The sequence below is a fragment of the Cornus florida genome, unplaced genomic scaffold (assembly GCF_030987335.1).
Source record: "Cornus florida cultivar Cherokee Brave unplaced genomic scaffold, ASM3098733v1 CherokeeBrave_3.0.0_Hap2_Chr01, whole genome shotgun sequence".
NCBI classification, from domain to species: domain Eukaryota; kingdom Viridiplantae; phylum Streptophyta; class Magnoliopsida; order Cornales; family Cornaceae; genus Cornus; species Cornus florida.
In genome coordinates this window covers 112,497,527-112,516,751 of record NW_026775571.1, presented here as the reverse complement: position 1 = coordinate 112,516,751, position 19,225 = coordinate 112,497,527, and the positions used below count along the sequence as shown (strand labels likewise).

The following is a 19,225-nucleotide window of genomic DNA, read 5'->3' as shown; positions in this document are numbered from 1 at the left end:
CCGACTCAGGCAACAGCGGATATGCCGTGTGCCGGAGTCGGCACTCGGCGCAAATATTATTCTATGATATGATAAGGTTTCTCCACATTTATTAGATCTCAGTCCAATTGGACACTTTGCCCAATCACATTTGGCCGACTTCAATTGGATTTTGACATGTAAACCCTAATTGAGGGTGGCTATGACACTTGGCAAATATAATATATATTTATTTATTTATTAGAAAAAAAAGGTCATACACATTAAACCCATTCTGATAAATCAGAAGCGGGACAGGTCAATTCGCATAGTCAAATAAATACAATAATCAATAACCAATTGCTCCATTCCACCCTCCTTCTCTGCCGCACAATAATTTTAGGCGTCTCCTTTATTTTGCATCCCTTCATCTTGACGATCATTATCATTGGCCTCCTTCGAAATTCCATTATTTTGTTGAAAATTATTGTGCTTATCCATATGTATGTGTACACACCCAAAATAATAGGATCAATTATTGTGGGAGTTTTTTTATAAAAAAAATAAAAATGAATAAATAAATAATTATATAACTTCTAAATTCTAACAATGAAAACTTATATTAAATGTGTCAATTATTTTTTTAAATTATTAAAGGAATATAAAGTTTGAAACAAACTACATGGTCATCGAATATGTTTAATTGTTTGTGATAATTTAAAAGGTTTAAATCTATCTAAACTCATAAACGGAGATTTAAATAAGACAAAAAACTTACACAAGCGGGTGTTCAAGAACTGATATGTGTTTTTTTAGTTGGGGGTGGGGGTGCAACAGGATAGATTTTTTTTTTTTTTTAATAAAAAAAAAAAGACACCCTTATATTTGAGCATCAAACCAGCACCACGAGGAAGGTTGACATCAAATTGAAAATTTGAAATAGAACACCAATGGACCACCGTGACATCAAATTATAGAGCATCCAATCCAACTGGGGGAACCAAGTAGAGCAAAATTCCAGAAAAATACAGAGAAGTCTATGGCATTTTGTAGACCTCACTTTTTAGCAACATGCAGCCTCAGAGATATCAGAAAGAAACAAAAAAATATATATATTTACATTTTAAAAATTAAATATATAAATTACCTCACAAGCATAAAAAAAAACCCGTCTATGGGGCCCGTACTTTATTATTATTATTATTTTATATTGGCAAAAAATTTTAAGTATTACAAGTGAGACTTATCCCACATCGAATTTGGATAGGGGTTAAAGTGTATATAAATGATTGTGTATACAGTACTACCGAATAACTTGAGTTTTTTAGTATATGGATAAACGTTCACCCGTTACAATTAGTATTAGATCAAATACTTAATTCGGTGTCCGGATCTGACCCAGAGTAGGTAAGGTGGCCCATAACACTTAAAATTTGTAATTTTATTCTTTATAATAATATAACACATTCGCGTAATTTCATTTTCTGCTCACTATCTTGCTAAACCAAAATGAAGTGATTAACACTATTATTTTCTTTATTTTATCTTCTCTCCAAACTGATTTTACCATATCCACTTTGCCTATTTATCCAAATGCACCACAATTTAGAAAATAGATGATCAAAAGAGTTGTCGATAAATATGGCACAAAGCCCTCAATTGAGTAGAGTTACAAATTCTTCCATTCCTATCCTTTAGTAACAAATAAATAAATAAATAAATACAAATATTAAAAATAAAATTAATTTATGTACTTTTTATCAAGCATAATTTGACCTCTTTAGAGCAAAAACCAGTTTTTGGATTTATCTATCATAAATTTCCCCTTTTAAGCTAAAACCATTCCCCAAAAATGACGGTACGATTGAATTCCCTGAAATTTTGAAATCCCAAATAGAATCTCTTACGCGATATCTGCTGTCATTCCGTGTTCATTGTACCAATATTCAGTATTCACATAACAAATATATAAATAGAGAGAGAGAGGGTTTAAGCATCCAATTTTCAGAGAGAGAGAGAGAGAGAGAGAGAGAGAGAGGAGGACAGCCCACGATCTGCCTACGCAACTCATCTTCCCCACAAGGACCAATCATGCCATCAGGTGCAAAGAAGAGAAAAGCCGCCAAGAAAAAGAAGGAAAATAACCCAAACATCTCTAACATTGCAACTCATTCTCAAGGTACTCTTTCTCTGGTCTTCACCTTTTCCATCTAATCTACACATTCCCATCTGTCAATCAGTCGCTCGCTCTCATATCTGCAATGGTTCATGTGGATCTGCCTGTCAATTTGGCTTGTTGGGTAATTGGGCATTTGTCTATATATCTTGTTTGTCAAAGTTCTTTGTTCTTCACTTTTATTACCCTTAAATGTATTTGTATGGATAAATTGGCTCGGTGGTTATGTGTTATTGGATTGTGTAAAGCTATCAGGAAATCATTTTAGTCCACAATCTCATCCACCATCCAAATACACCACCTATAGTTCTCTCATATCATACACTAATATTTTCGTAGTTAATTTTGATTTTTGGCTCATGGCTCAGCTTACTGGATGTATATTTATTATCGTGTCTTGTTTTTCTTGATGCTGTTATAAACTGTTGTGAATGTATCAAATATGGTAGGTGATGATGGTCAAAAAACCCATGATGAGAAAGAGAGTGATGGTAGTGAGCGTAGTTCTCCGATGTCTCAGGACCACCATGACCGGCAGCATTCATTCTCCGAGGGACAGGAGGAAGATGTCGAGAAGAGGGAAACCACTTCATCTGTTCGATCATTTGTCACTGAGAACAAATCTACTATAGGAATTGACCATAATAATGGAGAGAGTAGGAATAATGAAGAGGGCGATGTACCCAAGGATAATTTTGAGAGCAAGAATGCTAGTATTGAGTATGTTGAATCAGCGAGGGAAGCACGTGATGGACGCTCTAGCAGTAGTAGCTCAGATGATGAGTCCCGTGTTTATGATAAAAAAATAGTGGTGGTGGAGTCAGGGAAGTCAAAAGATGAGGCTTCTAATTCTATTCCGGAAAGTGTTACTTCTGTTAATTCAGTTAAGCCAGTTGATTCTTTGCCTGAAGTGGTACCTCAAGTTGTGGATGGTGTTCCTCTCAGTAAGGCTTATAATACAGTTGTGGAAAGTGCCCCTATTGGTGTTTCAGATAAGCTTTCATTCTCTGAAGAGGCGGTTCAAGTGGCTGAGAGTGCTCCAATTGAGAATTCTGTGCCTACTGATGTTGCGGACGAAAATGGGGAGAAAATGTCTTCAATAGAGAACAAGGGTTCTGAAGTTCCATCGGCTGTGATGGGATCACAGATCAAGGAGGTTTCACCGTCAACTGAGCATGCTGCAGCATCATCAGATGTGAAAGGCTTTGCACCACAAGAAAATAAAGATAAATTGATGTCATTTAACCCTCCTGGAGTTGATACCAGTAGTGGTGCAGAACACATCAAAGACACTGAGGTTCCTGAATGCTCTGAAAGCCAGGTGTGGCCAATAACTCCTTTCTTTCACATGAGGTTCAATTTATCATTTGTTTGCTTCAACATGTAATGAAAAATAAAATAATTTTTCCTCTTTTTTTATTTTTATTTTTATTTTTTTATTTTTATTTTTATTTTTTTTTTTTTGTGAAATTATTGGCAGCCTCTGGTAGATTCGGCTCCACAAGTGGTGCAAACAACTTCCTTGAAGAGTTGCTGTGGACTTTTTGAGGTGTTCACAGGCTCCGCTAGATAATTTCAGGTGGTGAAGCTTTTACCAATTTTAAAACATGTACCTGTTTTGTTAACTTGCTCTGTCATTGATTACTCCCTGCTATTGTTTAGATTGAGGCTAGGAAGCTATTAGCTTGTCATAGGTTGGTCGTTCAAAGTGTGTTGAGTACGTTTGTTGCTTATTGCTGCACATATGCTTGATTGCTGATTGGTAATCTTTTACATTTTAATATTTGTAATGCTGTCTTGTTAGTGTTTTGAATGTGTGTATTTAGAAAACGCAGTTACGCATGAATAAATGGATGAAATAAGAAGTTTATAAGATTAACACAATAGCCAATTCAGTTTTTCAACTAGTAATATTTATTTGCCAAATTATTAGTCACTTGTTTGTGTGCTTTTTACATGTCATCTATTCTTTTATCTCATTTTCCTTTTGTATTTTCTTTATAACAATGAATTTCATTCAGTTAAATGATAAAGTCCATAGTGTATTTTATTAATGGAGATTTCTTTTACAGCTTAGACAATGAGATTGTAATTAGATACAACTAGAAGCTGCAAAATCAAAAGTATCATGCAAGAAAAAGAATATAAATGTGATTACGGTGAAATTTGAAGTAAAAGTGAGGGAGTTCTTAAGATTTGATATAGGAGATATGGAGATACCTAACAGAAAATTTTGTTTAAGGTGCTCTTGAATTGATGGTGTTTTGCCCTCATTACTGGAGTAGGCGGACATGGAATGAGAGTTGCTTATGATATGTTCTTTGATCAATTCAGACTTTAGGTCTTTAACCTTCAGTTACATTGGGGACAATACTAGATCCTAAATTTTATTGATGTTAAGGAATTTCCTCCAAGATTCCTTCCACTATCTTGGCATCCAACCATTGTCTGTGCTTCTCTGTTCCCAACCTGTTGCCCATAAATTAAACCTGTAAAGATATGATTTATTGTCATTGAAGTATTATGGTCATCCACGGAATAAATATTGGATTTCATTCTTTGGCAGTCTGTGGAAGTAATTGTTTAAATTCATAATTTCTACTAGCACTGAAATCTTGTATGATCTTGTCTTTTTTATCACTTAACAACTATCTAGGGATCAAGGATCAAATTTCCTTTTGTTTCAAGTAAATCAGTCGAAACAAGTCTTTTTTCCAATGAACTGAACCGACTCGAAATTCACATGTTTCCATAACAAAGTTATTTCCAAACATACAGAGAAAAGATTTAAAGACACTGAAGCAGTTGAAAAATTTCCCTTCACATCGAAGACTGTTCCAGAAACTGGTACTAGGTAGTTTTTTTTTTTTATTATTTTCCCATGGGTAAAATACATTGACCTCCCCTTACACACAGCATGTAAGTTTGAAAAAAAGTTACACTGTACTCCCTAGAACTTTGGCTTGCACTAACAATGAACCCCCTCCGTCCAAATTTCTGTTTGCTTCGTCATAAAAATTAAGTGTGCTGACCAAAATGCCCTTCAACCCATTTGAAATGACTTTATTACCCTTAAATGCTATAAAAGTACAAATATATATATATATATATATATATCTTGTTTTCTTGGACAAATATATCCTCCACCACCCCACCGCCACCAACCCCTTCTCTCTCTCTTAAATATAAATAAAAAACCACCAACTGCAGCATTCTCTCACCCACAAGAAAATTAACATCATCTCTGTGCAAATCAAAGAGTCTATTTAAACATAAACCCATTTCATATTTTTCCTATATAAGTCTAAAAAAGTCAACATAAACCTTACCTTGCCCAAGCTGTAAGTCTAAAATTTCATAACAGATTCAAAGAGAAGGAAAGTACAGTTGAAGGCTAGAACCATTGCCTTCCAGTCAGGACAGTAACCCATCAAGCAATTCAAACCACTGCAACTCAAAAACAATCAAAATGGGTTTGATTTTGGTTTTAGTAATCAGTAATGGTGGTAATTAGATTCTTAGAATGTTTTGGTTTTGAAGTAACAGAAGGAAAAACAAAGAGTGAGAGAGAACGAACAAGAGAAGAGAGTGGGTATGAGTATCATTTCTCATTTTCAAATACTTTCATTTTTATGGTACTATACCATTGGGGGATATAATAGACATTTTATACATAAATTTGATGTCAGTAAGTAGTAAACCGTCAAAAGATGTTGGGTGTAACATTTTGACAAAAGTTTCCACCATGTGTATGTTCACTACGTCTCAGGGGAGGTCGGTGTATTTTACCCTTTTTCCAAATTCCAAATGACGGGGATATTGAAGAACTAAAAGCCAAAAACACAACAGAGATATCTCCAATTTGTAAAGATATCATATACAATTTGTAAAGATATCATATACAAGTAAAAGTACAAAAAACATGGGGTCGAAAGAGTTTATCGTCGGAGTTGCTAACAATAATAGTCAATATCTCCAATTTGTAAAGATATCATATACAAGTAGAAGTACAGGAAACATCGGAGTCATGAGAGTTTATTGTGGGCGTTGCTGACAATAATACTCTTAACTTGCAAATTATTTTCGTAAGTGTTTATTTAATGGGTAATTTACACAGACCTCCCCTATGGTTTGCCCTAATTACACGGAGCACCCTTCCTGTTTCGGAAATTATTCGGACCTTCCCTACTTTTGAAAATATCCTACACGGACCTCCCTTATGTGTGACGGACCGTTAAATACACGAACGGACTTGTCAAAATTATTGAAGTACCCTCTCCTTGGCATCTAAAATTACTAAACTACCCCATAAGTTATTAAGTAGGCATGACATCAGCTTGTCAGTATACAGACCGTCAGTTATCGCTTCTCTCTTTATCTTCACTTTCTCTCTTAGGCAGCTATGGACTCAGAATCTAGGAAACTGGAGATGTTCTCCTCCATCCTCCAAGAACCCCTCAAACAGCTCCTCCGCCGCCACCGCCCCAACTGCCTCGTCATGGACATGTTCCACCGCTGGGTCCCCGACGTCGTCGACGCCATCGGCGTCCCCAAAGCCTTTCGTTCTGATTCAAAGCCTTTCGTTCTTAAGGGTCTTCCCGATCAGATCGAATTAACGAGATCTCAACTTTCGATCTTCGCCAGAAGAGGAATTGAATTTCCCGGGAAATCCATGAGAGCCGAGCAAAACAATTTTGCCCAAAGAAGGCAAAATTCCGCCATTGATGAATTGGTTATATAGGTGTATTATATATACATGTATATATATATATATCTTTTAATATTTAACTATAGGGTTTGGTCTGTTTGGATTGTACGACCAAATTGCACTCCTAGTTGCATTAGGGCATGAAAAGGTAGGTTTCTTTATAAAGAAGATAAGCTTTTGGAAACAAATTCTAACAAATCAAAACTAAGGTTTGACTAGGAAAGTTTTCACACCTTTGATAGTAATCTTAAAAGGAAAAAATAAAAATCAGGATGGAAATCTCGCATATATATTGATGAAGATCGATCAAAAAAGAAAAAGGCAAAAACAATGGAAAAAACAAGTTGTGACGACCACGACGTAATCAGCAATCTCCCAGATGAGCTACTATGTTCAATTATCTCACTACTTCCGGGGAAAGAAGCCGTGGCAACAACCACCGTGTCTACCCGGTGGAGCCACCTCTGGAGGTCCGTTTCTCGCCTGGATTTCGACCCGAAAAAGCCGGACACAGATGATAAATATAAAAACAATATATTTTATACTAGGGTATTTTAGGGATTTTAGAAAAAATAGCAGATGACGTCATCAATTTCTGTCGTTAACCAGCGTTGACCGTAACGGAAGAGAGGTCCGTGTAGGATATTTTCAAAAGTATGGGAGGTCCGCGCAATTTCCGAAACAGGAAGGGTGCTCCGTGTAATTATGACAAACCATAGGGGAGGTCTGTATAAATTACCCTTATTTCATTTGTGGCTTATCTCAATATGTTTGCTTCATGTATTTTACACTATGCATGCCTCTTATGCCATAGTGTCATAGTTAGTTATAGTAATATAATATTACATGAGAAAATTAGCTTTAAAATCTTTCATATTGGCTTTTCATTTGTAAAGATTTGGTTGATAATATTGATGACTCATTCACATTTGTGTTCACTCCTCCATTGCATCCGAGTGTACTCTCATTGGATGTACGTCTCTTCAAAACATATTCAATGAGTTTATTATTTTGCTTATCTTGATGCATTTATATATATTTTGTTTCCATGTGTTATCAATTTCATCTTTGTCATTCTTATTGCATTTCTGAAATTTTGCCTAAACATTTTTGTTCCAGGTCGATCACACTCCAAAAAAAAAATTGGACCTTATTATTATTATTATTATTTTAATGGCTATTAGCTATAAGATGCCTTGGACTCTATTATTTTCTTTGTGCACTTCCTAATAACAACATAGATACTTCCTTTAGAGACTAAAATACTTTTTTGCTGCCTGACAGCCTTTGGGTCTCATTTGATGCAGAAACAGAGCATTAAGGAGCTCAATTGCACCAGTGTAGCTTGTGGAACTCATAGAAGCGTGTTCGGGTTAACGAAGTTTGTGATAGTTCCCTTCTGAGGCTCTTTCTTGAAGAATAATGGGCGAGAGGTCTGACTATACAGTAATGTTAATATTATTTTGGAAGGCCGCCCAAAGTCATTAGTATTCCAATATTGCTCTCTTTTTTTTTTAGGCAGGATTAGTGTTTTTCTCTTTGTTGGTGTGTTGTAGGCATCTTTATATTGGATAGAAAAATTGCACAATGCAGAATACAAGATTTACTATATGATTTAACATTCATTTGGTTGCTTGTCGAATTTGGTTTCTCCTCACAATGTTATGATTGGATCTTTACTCTTACTTCTATGCAAGTGTTTTCTAATCTTATTGTGAGCCTCAAGGGTTTGTGACGCTATCAATTATACTGTGTTACATTTGATTGCCCAATTTATCCATTTCACTTTCAGCTGCTTAAATATGGATTAGAGTTGATTATTGCATATTTTAAAGAATTTATATTAGGTTTGAAGTACTGATGGAACTGATTATATAATCTACCCTCTATGATTAATGTTGCTAATAATTTAGTATTTAATAAAATTTTGAGGAATTAGCTTGCTTCTATTGTGTATAATTAATAATTTAATGCAATGGAGGAGTTGTTTTTGTCTTTTTTTTTCCCTTCCAAATAATTGAAATGAATCTTTTTCTCAGCCATAAGTATTTGTGACTTGAATGTATATTTGCAGTAGTCTAGAATTTGTAATTAGTCAAGTACTTTTTCCCTCTGTTTATTGATTGATGTCGGACGCATTTTGACCTCGGCTTGAGGACTTATATGGGCCGTAGTCTTGGTCCTTAGAAAACAAGAATGGGGGATCTTGTTCTTCCTTGTTCAGATGCATGTGGAATCATGTATTTGCTTGAAGACTAATGTTGAAGTGATTTCTCAGAAAGTGAGGTAGCACAAGCTTTTTCTTTTGAGAAACCAGAACTTCGTAAACCTAAATCAGTGAATGAGATAGATAGAAGTTTAATACATTATCATCATGTTTTTCGTTTCATCTTTATTTTGTGTTTCTTTCTTCTTGTTGTGGAAATAGTTTCCATGTTACATTCTCTTTTAGCATAATAGTATGAAGACCTTCATGAAGTTATATTAATGCAATATCATGGAGTAATGTCTTTTTCACGCTGATTGATGATAAATATCTAAAGCTCAAAAGTAGGGGAGATTCGATTGGCAAATAAATTTAAAACACCCATTACAATCATGTTCTTTGTACATCATTTCCTTTATTTGATACAACGCAAGTCTTACCACAAAATGACAGTTGCCTACTAAATTGTGCCCAGAAAAAAATACAAGTAAAAATAAAAATCACAGACACAGAATATGACTCAACCCTGGAGTTTATACCCTTGAACTCCTTGAAACACCACCATGAATGACAGCAATGTATAGAAGATGAGTAGCTGAAAGAATAATTGTGAATGCTTCCATCGTTTTCTGCAAAACAGAGCAAAATTTTTGTAAATGTGTTAGCTTATTCTGTTTTCATGACCGAAGTTCTATGACAAATTGATGAGTGTTATTTACAAAGAAAGCCATGAGTTGCTCTTACCAGACGGGCGTTCCTGTTTTGCAGCTCAATCTCTTTGCACGCAAAGCTGCACAAATTGCAATGCTAGTCAATTGATAGAAAAGCTATATTTCAAGTGATCTTTAAACTAGTAGTACATTTATGCAAGTTTTTACACATCACAAGTGATTGATAATGAAGATTTGTGGAGGATAATGACATACCCCATGGCAAGGAGAGTAAGTGTCCATGCTATGGTGGCAGCAGAAGAAGCAGGTCCCAGGCTATCGATGTTCCAGAAACGAACATGGTTGAATCCAGCGATGACTGACGAGAGACCAACAACTCCCGCGATCAAAGCAAACATTACGAAGAATCCAGTGGCAGCATTTCCCATTGGGAAGTATACAGGAGAAAAGTGTGCAGGGAGATGATATGCTGGACCTGTTAGCACGCATTTTCCACAGCATTAGTATGTCAAGAAAATCAAAGTGTTTGTGTTTGTGTGCGCGCGCGCGCGAGAGAGAGATATGGAGAGAAATTTACCGATGATGAAACCATGATCAATGGCTCTATTCAATGCCCATCCACCGATGCCCGAAACTATGAAATACATGCAGAAATTGAGGACCAAAAGCAGCGATGCAATGGATTGGAACGAATTTTTAGCCATTTTGGAGCTACTGTGGTATATGATAAAGAGCTTCCGAAGGAGTTAGGATTTAGGAGTTGTCAGAGGTCCTAAAAGATGTTTAGACATATATGTGTTTCTTTGCAAGGCGGGGAGGTCTTATAAAAGGCCTTATTAGAAGGTTTTGGTTCTTTTCTTGCAAGGTTGTTGCTTCTGAAGGGCTTTGTGGGGTTGTCAAGATGATGCTTCAAATTCAAGGCAAGGCAGCAAAACCAGATTCTTTCTTGGCTCACATTTCTGAACCTTCTTCTCAAATGGTACATTCTTTAGTTCTTTCTAGGAGGGAAAGTGATATTCTTTTCCTAGGAAAAATGTACTTCAATGTTCTTGACACATAGATAACATGATTTTGACACGTAATAATATAACTCACAAAATAAAAAATTAAATAAAATATAATTAGTTGTTAATAAGGGGTGAAATCATATATCACCAAGTCTGCCCCCAATGGAGAGCAGCCGGTGGTGTGGCAAAACCAAGTGGACCCATTTTCTCAAAAACAGTACTCCAATAAACCCTAATTGTCAAATCTGACCAACCTGAGTCGCATGAGAAAAGTCAAAATTGCAAATCTTTTATAGTGGTACACTATTCTCAGCCATATGTTGTTCATAATCTACGCAATTGGCTACCTTATGATTTTTCCGTTGCTCTGATGAATAGTCATGCTAGCATTTCCCGCCATTTTTCGATGTCTCAAAATTTCACCCAAATCTTTCTTCAATTCACCTTTTGTATTCTCCATTGCTTTCACAGACTTCTCCAAATCTTTCAAGGGTGTCACCACTTCCACAAGATCGAGTGCTTTCTCTTGGAGTTCAGTACTCTCTGATCACCTAAAGCACAAAAGACTAGATGAAGCTCGCTTGGTTTTTGATAGAATACCTTTGCCCAGTGTTCATTTGTGCACTAAGATGATAGTGGGTTATGCGGAAAACCAAAGAATCGAGGATGCCTTGAAGCTGTTTGACAAAATGCCGGCTAGGGATGTGGCTTCTTGGAATTCTATGATCAAAGGGTGTTTAAATTGTGGGGATTTTAATATGGCTAGGAAATTTTTTGATGAAATGCCGGAAAGAAATGTGATTTCTTGGACAACAATGATGAATGGTTTCTTGCAGGTTGGGAAAGTCAAAGAGGCTGAGCACTTGTTTCATGAGATGCCCACAAGGGATATAGCTGCTTGGAATTCGATGATTTATGGGTATTTTAGCAATGGTAGAGCTGAAGATGCTATGAAGTTGTTTGACAAAATGCCTTGTCGGAATGTGATTTCGTGGACTTCAATGATTAGTGGGCTTGACCAGCATGGGAGGAGTGATGAAGCTTTGATTCTCTTCCCGCAGATGGTGGGTTCCGGTGTTGAACCCACTTCGAATACGTTTTCATGTGTCATAACAGCTTGTGCAAATGCATTCGCTTTACATCCAGGTATTCAAATTCATGCCCATGTTGTCAAGCTCGGCTACTCTTTTGATGTATATATTACTGCATCCCTTATCACATTCTATGCAAATTGCAATTGGATAGATGATTCTTGCAAGGTTTTTAATCTGAAATTGCATGTAAATGTGGTCGTATGGACGGCTCTTTTGACAGGGTATGGTTTGAATTGTAAACATGAAGATGCATTGAAGGTTTTCAGTGACATGATAAAAATTGGTATCCTCCCGAATCAATCTTCTTTCACTAGTGCCTTGAATTCGTCCTGTGAACTGGACACTCTTGATAGAGGGAAAGTGATTCATACTGTAGCTATCAAACTGGGCCTGGAAACTGATGTCTTTGTGGGTAATTCTCTTACTGTATTGTATTCTAAATGCGGAAATATCAATAGTGGAGTAGCCATATTCAAGAAAATTGATCAAAAGAACATTGTTTCATGGAACTCAGTTATTGTTGGATGTGCACAAAATGGGTGTGGCATGTGGACACTAACACTCTTTACCCAAATGATACGTGCTGGGGTGGACCCGGATGAGATCTCATTCACTGGTTTGCTTTTAGCTTGTAGCCATTCTGGAATGTTGCAGAAAGGAAGATGCTTTTTTAAGTATTTTGGTCAATGTCAATCCGTTGAGGTAAAGCTTGAGCACTATGCCTGTATGGTGGATATTTTGGGCCGAAGTGGGAAGTTGGAGGAAGCAGAGGAGTTAGTCAGAAATATGCCGATGAAGGCTAGTTCAACCATTTGGCTCACCTTGCTCAATGCTTGTAGAATGCATTCTAATTTAGAATTGGCTGAAAAAGCTGCAACATGTGTTTTTGATTTAGACCCACAGTGTAGTGCTGCTTATGTTTTATTGTCTAATTTATATGCTTTTACTAGCAGATGGAGTGATGTCGCAAGAGTAAGAGGGAAGATGAAACAGAGAGGAGTCACAAAACAACCAGGATGCAGTTGGGTTACTCTAAAGGGATTGAGGCACATGTTTCGTTCTGGAGATAGATCCCATCCATTAAGTGATAAAATATATCAGAAACTGGACTGGTTGGGAGATAAGTTGAAAGAGTTCGGGTATGTTCCTGATCAAAGGTTTGCATTGCATGATGTAGATGATGAACAGAAGGAAACCATCTTGTCTTATCATAGTGAGAGGCTTGCTTTTGGGTTTGGGCTGATTAGTACTGTAGAGGGAAGTACAATAACAGTGATGAAGAATCTCCGTGTATGCGGCGATTGCCATGCTGCCATTAAGCTTATGGCGAAGATTGTTGGGCGTGAGATTGTTTTGAGAGATTCTAACCGCTTTCATCACTTCAAGGATGGCTTTTGTTCTTGCAGGGATTATTGGTAAGACAAGGCTTTGAGGAGTGGAGGAAGATGAAAGATTGAAAGAAATTCAATGAGATGCAGAAAGTCTGATTGATCTTTTGACTGTATTGAACAAGAAGTTTTCAAGGAATATTGCAGAATTTGAGTGAGAGATGCTGGACTGAGTAGTAAAAACTGGAGAATTTGAGGTTGTAACCGCAGGAAATGAAGGATTCATGAAAGAAGTAGATGATGTCAAGAAGTTGAATTTGAACGGCGTGCACAAAGAGTCTGATCCATATTGTGATTGCATTGATGTTATAGTTTTAAACAATATGGAAGGACTGGCGAAAAGAAGCACTAGATTGATGACTTAAACGTGCAGTAACTGAAGGATTTAAGAAGAAAGTACTACAAGATGACATAAAGAATAAAATGTTTGCTTGTAAAGCCAAAAAAGAGATTTTCATGTGGAATTGCAAAGTGTTAACGAAGAATGTAAACAGGTCACTCAAACTAGTTGACCAATTGGAAAAGATGTTGTTATTTTGTGGCAAGTGAAGAGTAAAGACAGAGTTGCTGAAAGTACTGCAGTGTCTGCCCGTGGTTTGAATTCTTGATCAAATGGTGTTATACTGAAGCTTAGGGATGTGGTTTGAATTCTTCATTCTTCATCAGATGGTGTTATACTGAAGCTGATGGATGCAGTGATGCGCTGAGGGATGCAGTGAGCTCTTTTTTGCATTTGCTCACTTGTCAGCAAAAAGATCAGAATCCTTGTAAATAGAGAAGAACATGCCTCTTCTGTTTGAAATTGTTAAGTTAGTTTTAGGTATTGATTTGAATTTTGCTCCAGCTCATGGTTTCTTTTGCTTTATTACATTTTGATCTTGGCTAGTTGCTCCATGGAGACTTGCAACCTTCAATCTGGCATATAACTCATATTATGAAAATAAGAAAAATAAACAGGGGATCGATCGCAGCTGTATAATAATATTGCTTCTCCGTGCTGGAGCAATTCCATCATCAAAGGAACTTGGATCAGCACTACTAGTACACTTTTTCACCTGCAGTAGCAAAACAACCGTGGAGCTCTTCCACCCACATTGTTCCAACACAATCATCTTTTTCCACCTCCAATATCACCCACCATAAAAGGTAATATTTTACAACCGCAGCCAAAATTTGTTACCTCCTCCTTTCTCAATATGTTAGGCGAAGGGCCGCAAACTCTAAATGAGAGTCTACTTGATTACTCTTATCAAATATATGTGAGTTACGAAAATTTGGGATCAATTGGTAAACCAGTACAAACAGGAAAAAACTGTTGTTGTCATTGACCATGAACTTTTTAGTCACGAAAATTTGGAATAAATTGGTAAACCAGTACAAAGCAGGAAAAAATTGTTGTTATCATTGACCATAAACTTTTTGGTCACGAAAATTTGGGATCAATTGGTAAACCAGTACAAGCAGGAAAAAATTGTGGTTATCAAAACAGAGGTTTAACATATATCAACAGATTATGGTTTCGAGGTCGTCCATGCCTTGTGAAAATGAAAGCAGGTTTTTGGCTCGCAATAAAAAAAAAGCTAGGTTCCTGATCTAGCAACTCGTAGTCCTATCTATCCACCTCTCCAGACACAATATGCATAAACTTTTTAGTCACTTATGCATCAATCAAGCCAAAATTCCATAATAATAAACAATAATTAAAATTTTCCATAATAGTGTAATCCTAAAACAGCATTTGAAGCACCCACATGGCAAAAGAAACTAGTGTTGGTCGGATATCACTTGCCAGACAACTGAGAATATTCAGGTTATTGCAATTGAATTGTTTCAAGTAAGACTTTCACGGTGCAATTGAATTGTTTCAAGTAAGATCTTCATGGACCTAACTAACTGCTTGTTCTCAGGAGAAAATGAACAAAGTTCTTTTAAATTGGATAATGAATAAAATCCAACTCAGAGGAGATGTCAACCTTGGATATGGTTCGAGTAGAAGACAATTCAGATTAGACGACCATACAAAGTCAGGACACTAAGGTTCAACGTCAACAATGAAAAATAATTAAGCAGCAGCACTGAGTTGCAAGACAAACGAAGTTTTAATACTAGATATAATGTAGAAACTCCCTAAAGCATGAAATCTTATTCATCCTCCTGGCTGCGCAACCTAGCAAGCTTGTTGGTAACAACAACATCAAGTTGAGCAGCGCGCTCCACGATCTCTTTCCTCTTCCTCGTGGATACATTGTGTGCAATCTCCGCACAATAATTCCTGCATTGAAAATGATAAAGATACACAATAACAAATTAGGACCAAGAATTTAGTAGGATTGGAATGAAAAAAAAATTAAAACAAAAAAAAACAAACAAACAAGAAATGAAAAATGAGAAGGAATTTCTTTTGTTTTGTACCTATTGTGCATCATCAGAATTTCAAGCTCTTTCACATTGTGCACTACGAACTTCTTGAAACCATTAGGAAGATAGTGACGAGTCTTCTTGTCTGAACCGTAGCCAATATTGGGCATCAAAGTGCATCCTTTGAATTTCCTTCTGACTCGAGAATCAATACCTTTTGGCCTACGCCAGTTTGGCTGTCATATATGAATCCAACAACACATGATTAATGCAAGTAATTTCACAATGTAACCTCTGTGTAGTAATTTGAACAGGATACGGTGATACCATACGGAATTGAATATCAAAATGAGAAGACAGAGAGACAAGACAGCAACAGAAACACATCAGGGTGAGCAGGAAATAACATGAAAGGAAAATGTGACATTCGGTAGCACAACACATGATACATAGCTAGTTCACTGCTGATGGTCAGATATTTTCATACCCGTAACAAAATAATTAAACAATGATTTAATCCCAGGTGGCAGATTCACAGTTTAAAATCCAGCTCTACCAACTAACTCGTTTAATGTGTTTCGTTTTTTCAAGAAAACAACCCCAAGATGATTCTCACAACTAATTGCAGAGTAGATCACTACGACTTTTCAATTCATTGACGTAGATCTCGGACCTATGAACGGGGATATTTCCAAAACTCACAAAGACAAAAGGATGTGAGTTAGACAAAAAGAAAAGAAACATGGACAAAAAAAAAAAGAAGTGACTTGGACAAAAAGAAAAGAAACATGGACCAAAAAAAGAGCAGTGACTTGGACAAAAAGAAACAAAGTGGCTTATAGACAAATCTCTTTTCAGATACAAATCAATCAAATATTGATTAATACGTAATCAATCAATCGAATATTGATTAATACGTAATCAATCAAACACTACTTGAAAACGGCTCTTCTATATATCATATAGACGGACAATCAAACATATTTCTCCATTCAATAGCAGCCCAAAGGGGTAAATAGGGTCCCAAATAACAAGAGATATGTAAAAAAAAAAAAATCACTTCTAAAAATGAAAGGGTAACAACAATTTAAATTAATAAATAAAATATTTTAATAAACAATAAGAAACCCAAATAAGATTATAAAAATAAAAGGATTCAGGAAACGCAAGCAGGGAAAAAGTAATAGCGAGCATAAAAGAATGAAGCTTGCCGTGTCGCAAGACCTGTTCAGTATTCAATTTCTGCCCTTTAATCAAGACGGATGACCAGCTAAAGAAATAATGTCTGGACATCAGATAGCATGGGCAAATAAAACTGAGACAGATAGATAGAGAAAATAATATGCATATTAAAAAAATGATCTTTGTGTTTGCAATCTCAGCCGAAAGATGGTGAATATTTTGTGCAATAATCACTTCAAAATCAGAATTGAGATATAGTTTACATCATAGATTGCAAAACAGAAGTAAAGGAAAAAAGAAAACTAATAATAAGTAATGAAATATTAGAAAGGAAATTTTAGTTCAATATAAATAAGTTTAAAGATACTAAATATGTTTGAGAGAACAGACAATAGTGTATTGTTTATATTCACCATTCTTCAACTGCAGAAGAGATGGATATATCAACCGACCTCTTCACAAATCTAAAATTCACATACATCAAGAACCAAAATGTTAAAAGGGAACAAATAAGTTTCTTTTAACAAGGAAACAGAAACAAAATGAAAATCACCATTTTGCATCAAGAGATGCATGTCATTAAAGGCTGGAGCACCAAAACGATCTTAACATTTCACATTTTTTTAGGATAACCAACTAAGATAAGTGCCAAACTTACCAACAAACCCTCGTTGCATTAGGTGACTCAACTAAAACAATTGGCACAGGTCCTATTCTTTTTCCGGTTAGGAGAGCAAGGATGAAAAATATAGCCAATGTTATCAATACAAAAGGCTGGGGCCACAAAGATCTGGACTCGTTCTTGCAATTAAAAGCAATATTAAGTAAAAATGAAAATTAACTATAAAATGAAGCACTTACTTTAGTGGCTTAATGTAAAAATTATGATTAATGTAATCGAGTTTCATGATAAAATCAACCTTTTGCATCCTTCATTCATCAATACAAAAACTTCATATTTTGGCCAAGTACAAATTACATCAATTTTCGTACTGAGAATTGGTGTAAAAAATCGTAATTCTAAGAGCCAAAAAGTTGTAAACGGAACACATAAATTTTAAGTTAATAAATTATAAGGTTGGGGGAAAATGATTGAATTAACTGAAACAAAGCACTTGTTTAAATGTATTTACTTGATTGAAAAATATGTAAATTCTCTAATGGCCTGAGAATTAAAAGGCTCAAATTTTTGCACTAAGACAACCAAAATAAGTCCTCCAAACTTTTGGCTAACCAAATTATACATCATGCTCTTGCTATGCGAAGCAGTTGTTCACAATCATCACCAAATTAGAGCCCATTATGAATAAGATCAAATTAAGTCACACAAACAAAACACATCTTAAATACCAGCAAATAACATATACCAATGAAATTAACAATAACCAATTAAGTGAAACAAACAAAAAATAATAATAATAAATGAACTCGAACACACAACAAAAATATAGAGCTAATCATAAAATGAAGTAGATCGATCATCATGCGATTGTAAGCATAGAAATGTAAGATAAATTCACACGCCCTTTTATATACATATATATATATATGAACAATCGAATGGATCTCTAGTATGAGTGTGTATATATAACATACCTTGACGGAGACCTTGCGATCGCTCCAGGGCCTCTTGAACTTCGTGGCCCTCTTCTTCACGATCTTCTTGCTCAGCAGAGGCACAGCCATTGCTAACACACTTACCTTCTACACAAATAACCAACAACAGATCTATCAAATGTTTCTGCATATACATATATACACACACACACACAGAGAGAGAGAGAGAGACTCACAGTGATTTGGAGCTCCTATCCAGCCGCCCGCCCTCATTCAGAGGCCTACTGCTTAACCTTTTATAAGCACGCTCACGAGCTCCTCGACTAGGGTTAGAGTCAAACGTCTACGGGGGATTAGAGGTTCCCTATTACCTATTAACGGCAAAGGATTAAGGTCCACTTATGAAACAGTGGACATGCGATGCATACAATCACGATATTTTTCTCAAAATAAAATTGACCCATAGGACCTGTTTGGTGTTGTCCAAATTTCATTTTTCTTTTTTGCATTCCTGTGGAATTGATTAAAATTTTGAATACAAAATTTTAATTTTCAATTGGTGTTTTATATTCTAGTGTTTCAAAAATATAGAATTATTCTAATTCGTATTTTAAAAAATAATTTTCATAACACGGTTAATATAATTTAATAGTACTTTTTCACTTTCTTAAGGTGAGAGTTCAAGTCCTCGTAAAAATACGTGAGTATGTGGGTTGGTAATTCTTACCAATGAAATAAAAATAATTATACAAGTAACTAGAAGCAAGTATTATCTAAAATTTCTTTTCTTGAATCAATTTTCGTAACATAATTTTAAAATTACTAAACACATTTATTTGTTTTCTATTTGTAAAATTGTAATAACAAGAAGTGTTAATAAACAATGTGCGTCTACTAACTACTAAACTTTTTGTTCTCTG

At 35.7% G+C, this 19,225-nt stretch overlaps 4 protein-coding genes and 1 non-coding gene across 7 annotated transcripts; 2 read left to right on the top strand and 3 right to left on the bottom strand.

Annotated features, from left to right (window-relative positions):
- Positions 1-1,774: 1,774 nt before the first annotated feature.
- On the top strand, positions 1,775-8,527 carry LOC132314443 (uncharacterized). Of its 3 annotated transcripts, none has more exons than XM_059813318.1 (4): positions 1,775-2,137; positions 2,584-3,455; positions 3,615-3,713; positions 8,156-8,527. In XM_059813318.1, exons 1-3 carry the CDS (start codon positions 2,050-2,052, stop codon positions 3,705-3,707), a joined length of 1,053 nt encoding a protein of 350 aa, XP_059669301.1. In that variant the 5' UTR covers positions 1,775-2,049; the 3' UTR covers positions 3,708-3,713; positions 8,156-8,527. The 3 variants fall into 3 exon arrangements, with proteins under 3 accessions (XP_059669301.1, XP_059669291.1, XP_059669296.1); XM_059813308.1 differs by having other exon boundaries at positions 8,150-8,527; XM_059813313.1 differs by having other exon boundaries at positions 8,127-8,527.
- An 888-nt stretch (positions 8,528-9,415) lies between these two features.
- LOC132314462 (membrane protein PM19L-like) lies at positions 9,416-10,527 on the bottom strand. Its single transcript, XM_059813330.1, has 4 exons — positions 10,297-10,527; positions 9,975-10,194; positions 9,793-9,838; positions 9,416-9,677 (listed from the first exon to the last, which is right to left on the bottom strand). The coding sequence occupies exons 1-4, from the start codon at positions 10,421-10,423 to the stop codon at positions 9,582-9,584; spliced, it is 489 nt and encodes a 162-aa protein (XP_059669313.1). The 5' UTR covers positions 10,424-10,527; the 3' UTR covers positions 9,416-9,581.
- A 261-nt stretch (positions 10,528-10,788) lies between these two features.
- LOC132314436 (pentatricopeptide repeat-containing protein At5g46460, mitochondrial) lies at positions 10,789-14,100 on the top strand. Its single transcript, XM_059813304.1, has 2 exons — positions 10,789-11,872; positions 12,041-14,100. Exons 1-2 carry the CDS (start codon positions 11,107-11,109, stop codon positions 13,237-13,239), a joined length of 1,965 nt encoding a protein of 654 aa, XP_059669287.1. The 5' UTR covers positions 10,789-11,106; the 3' UTR covers positions 13,240-14,100.
- Positions 14,101-15,114: 1,014 nt separating this feature from the next.
- Positions 15,115-18,666, bottom strand: LOC132314473 (large ribosomal subunit protein eL32z). The gene is made up of 4 exons (XM_059813338.1): positions 18,542-18,666; positions 18,345-18,452; positions 15,621-15,802; positions 15,115-15,480 (listed from the first exon to the last, which is right to left on the bottom strand). Exons 2-4 carry the CDS (start codon positions 18,432-18,434, stop codon positions 15,351-15,353), a joined length of 402 nt encoding a protein of 133 aa, XP_059669321.1. The 5' UTR covers positions 18,435-18,452; positions 18,542-18,666; the 3' UTR covers positions 15,115-15,350.
- LOC132284439 (small nucleolar RNA Z196/R39/R59 family) lies at positions 16,938-17,024 on the bottom strand. The gene has a single exon (XR_009472276.1). It is a non-coding gene; the product is annotated as a small nucleolar RNA Z196/R39/R59 family (small nucleolar RNA).
- Positions 18,667-19,225: the final 559 nt, after the last annotated feature.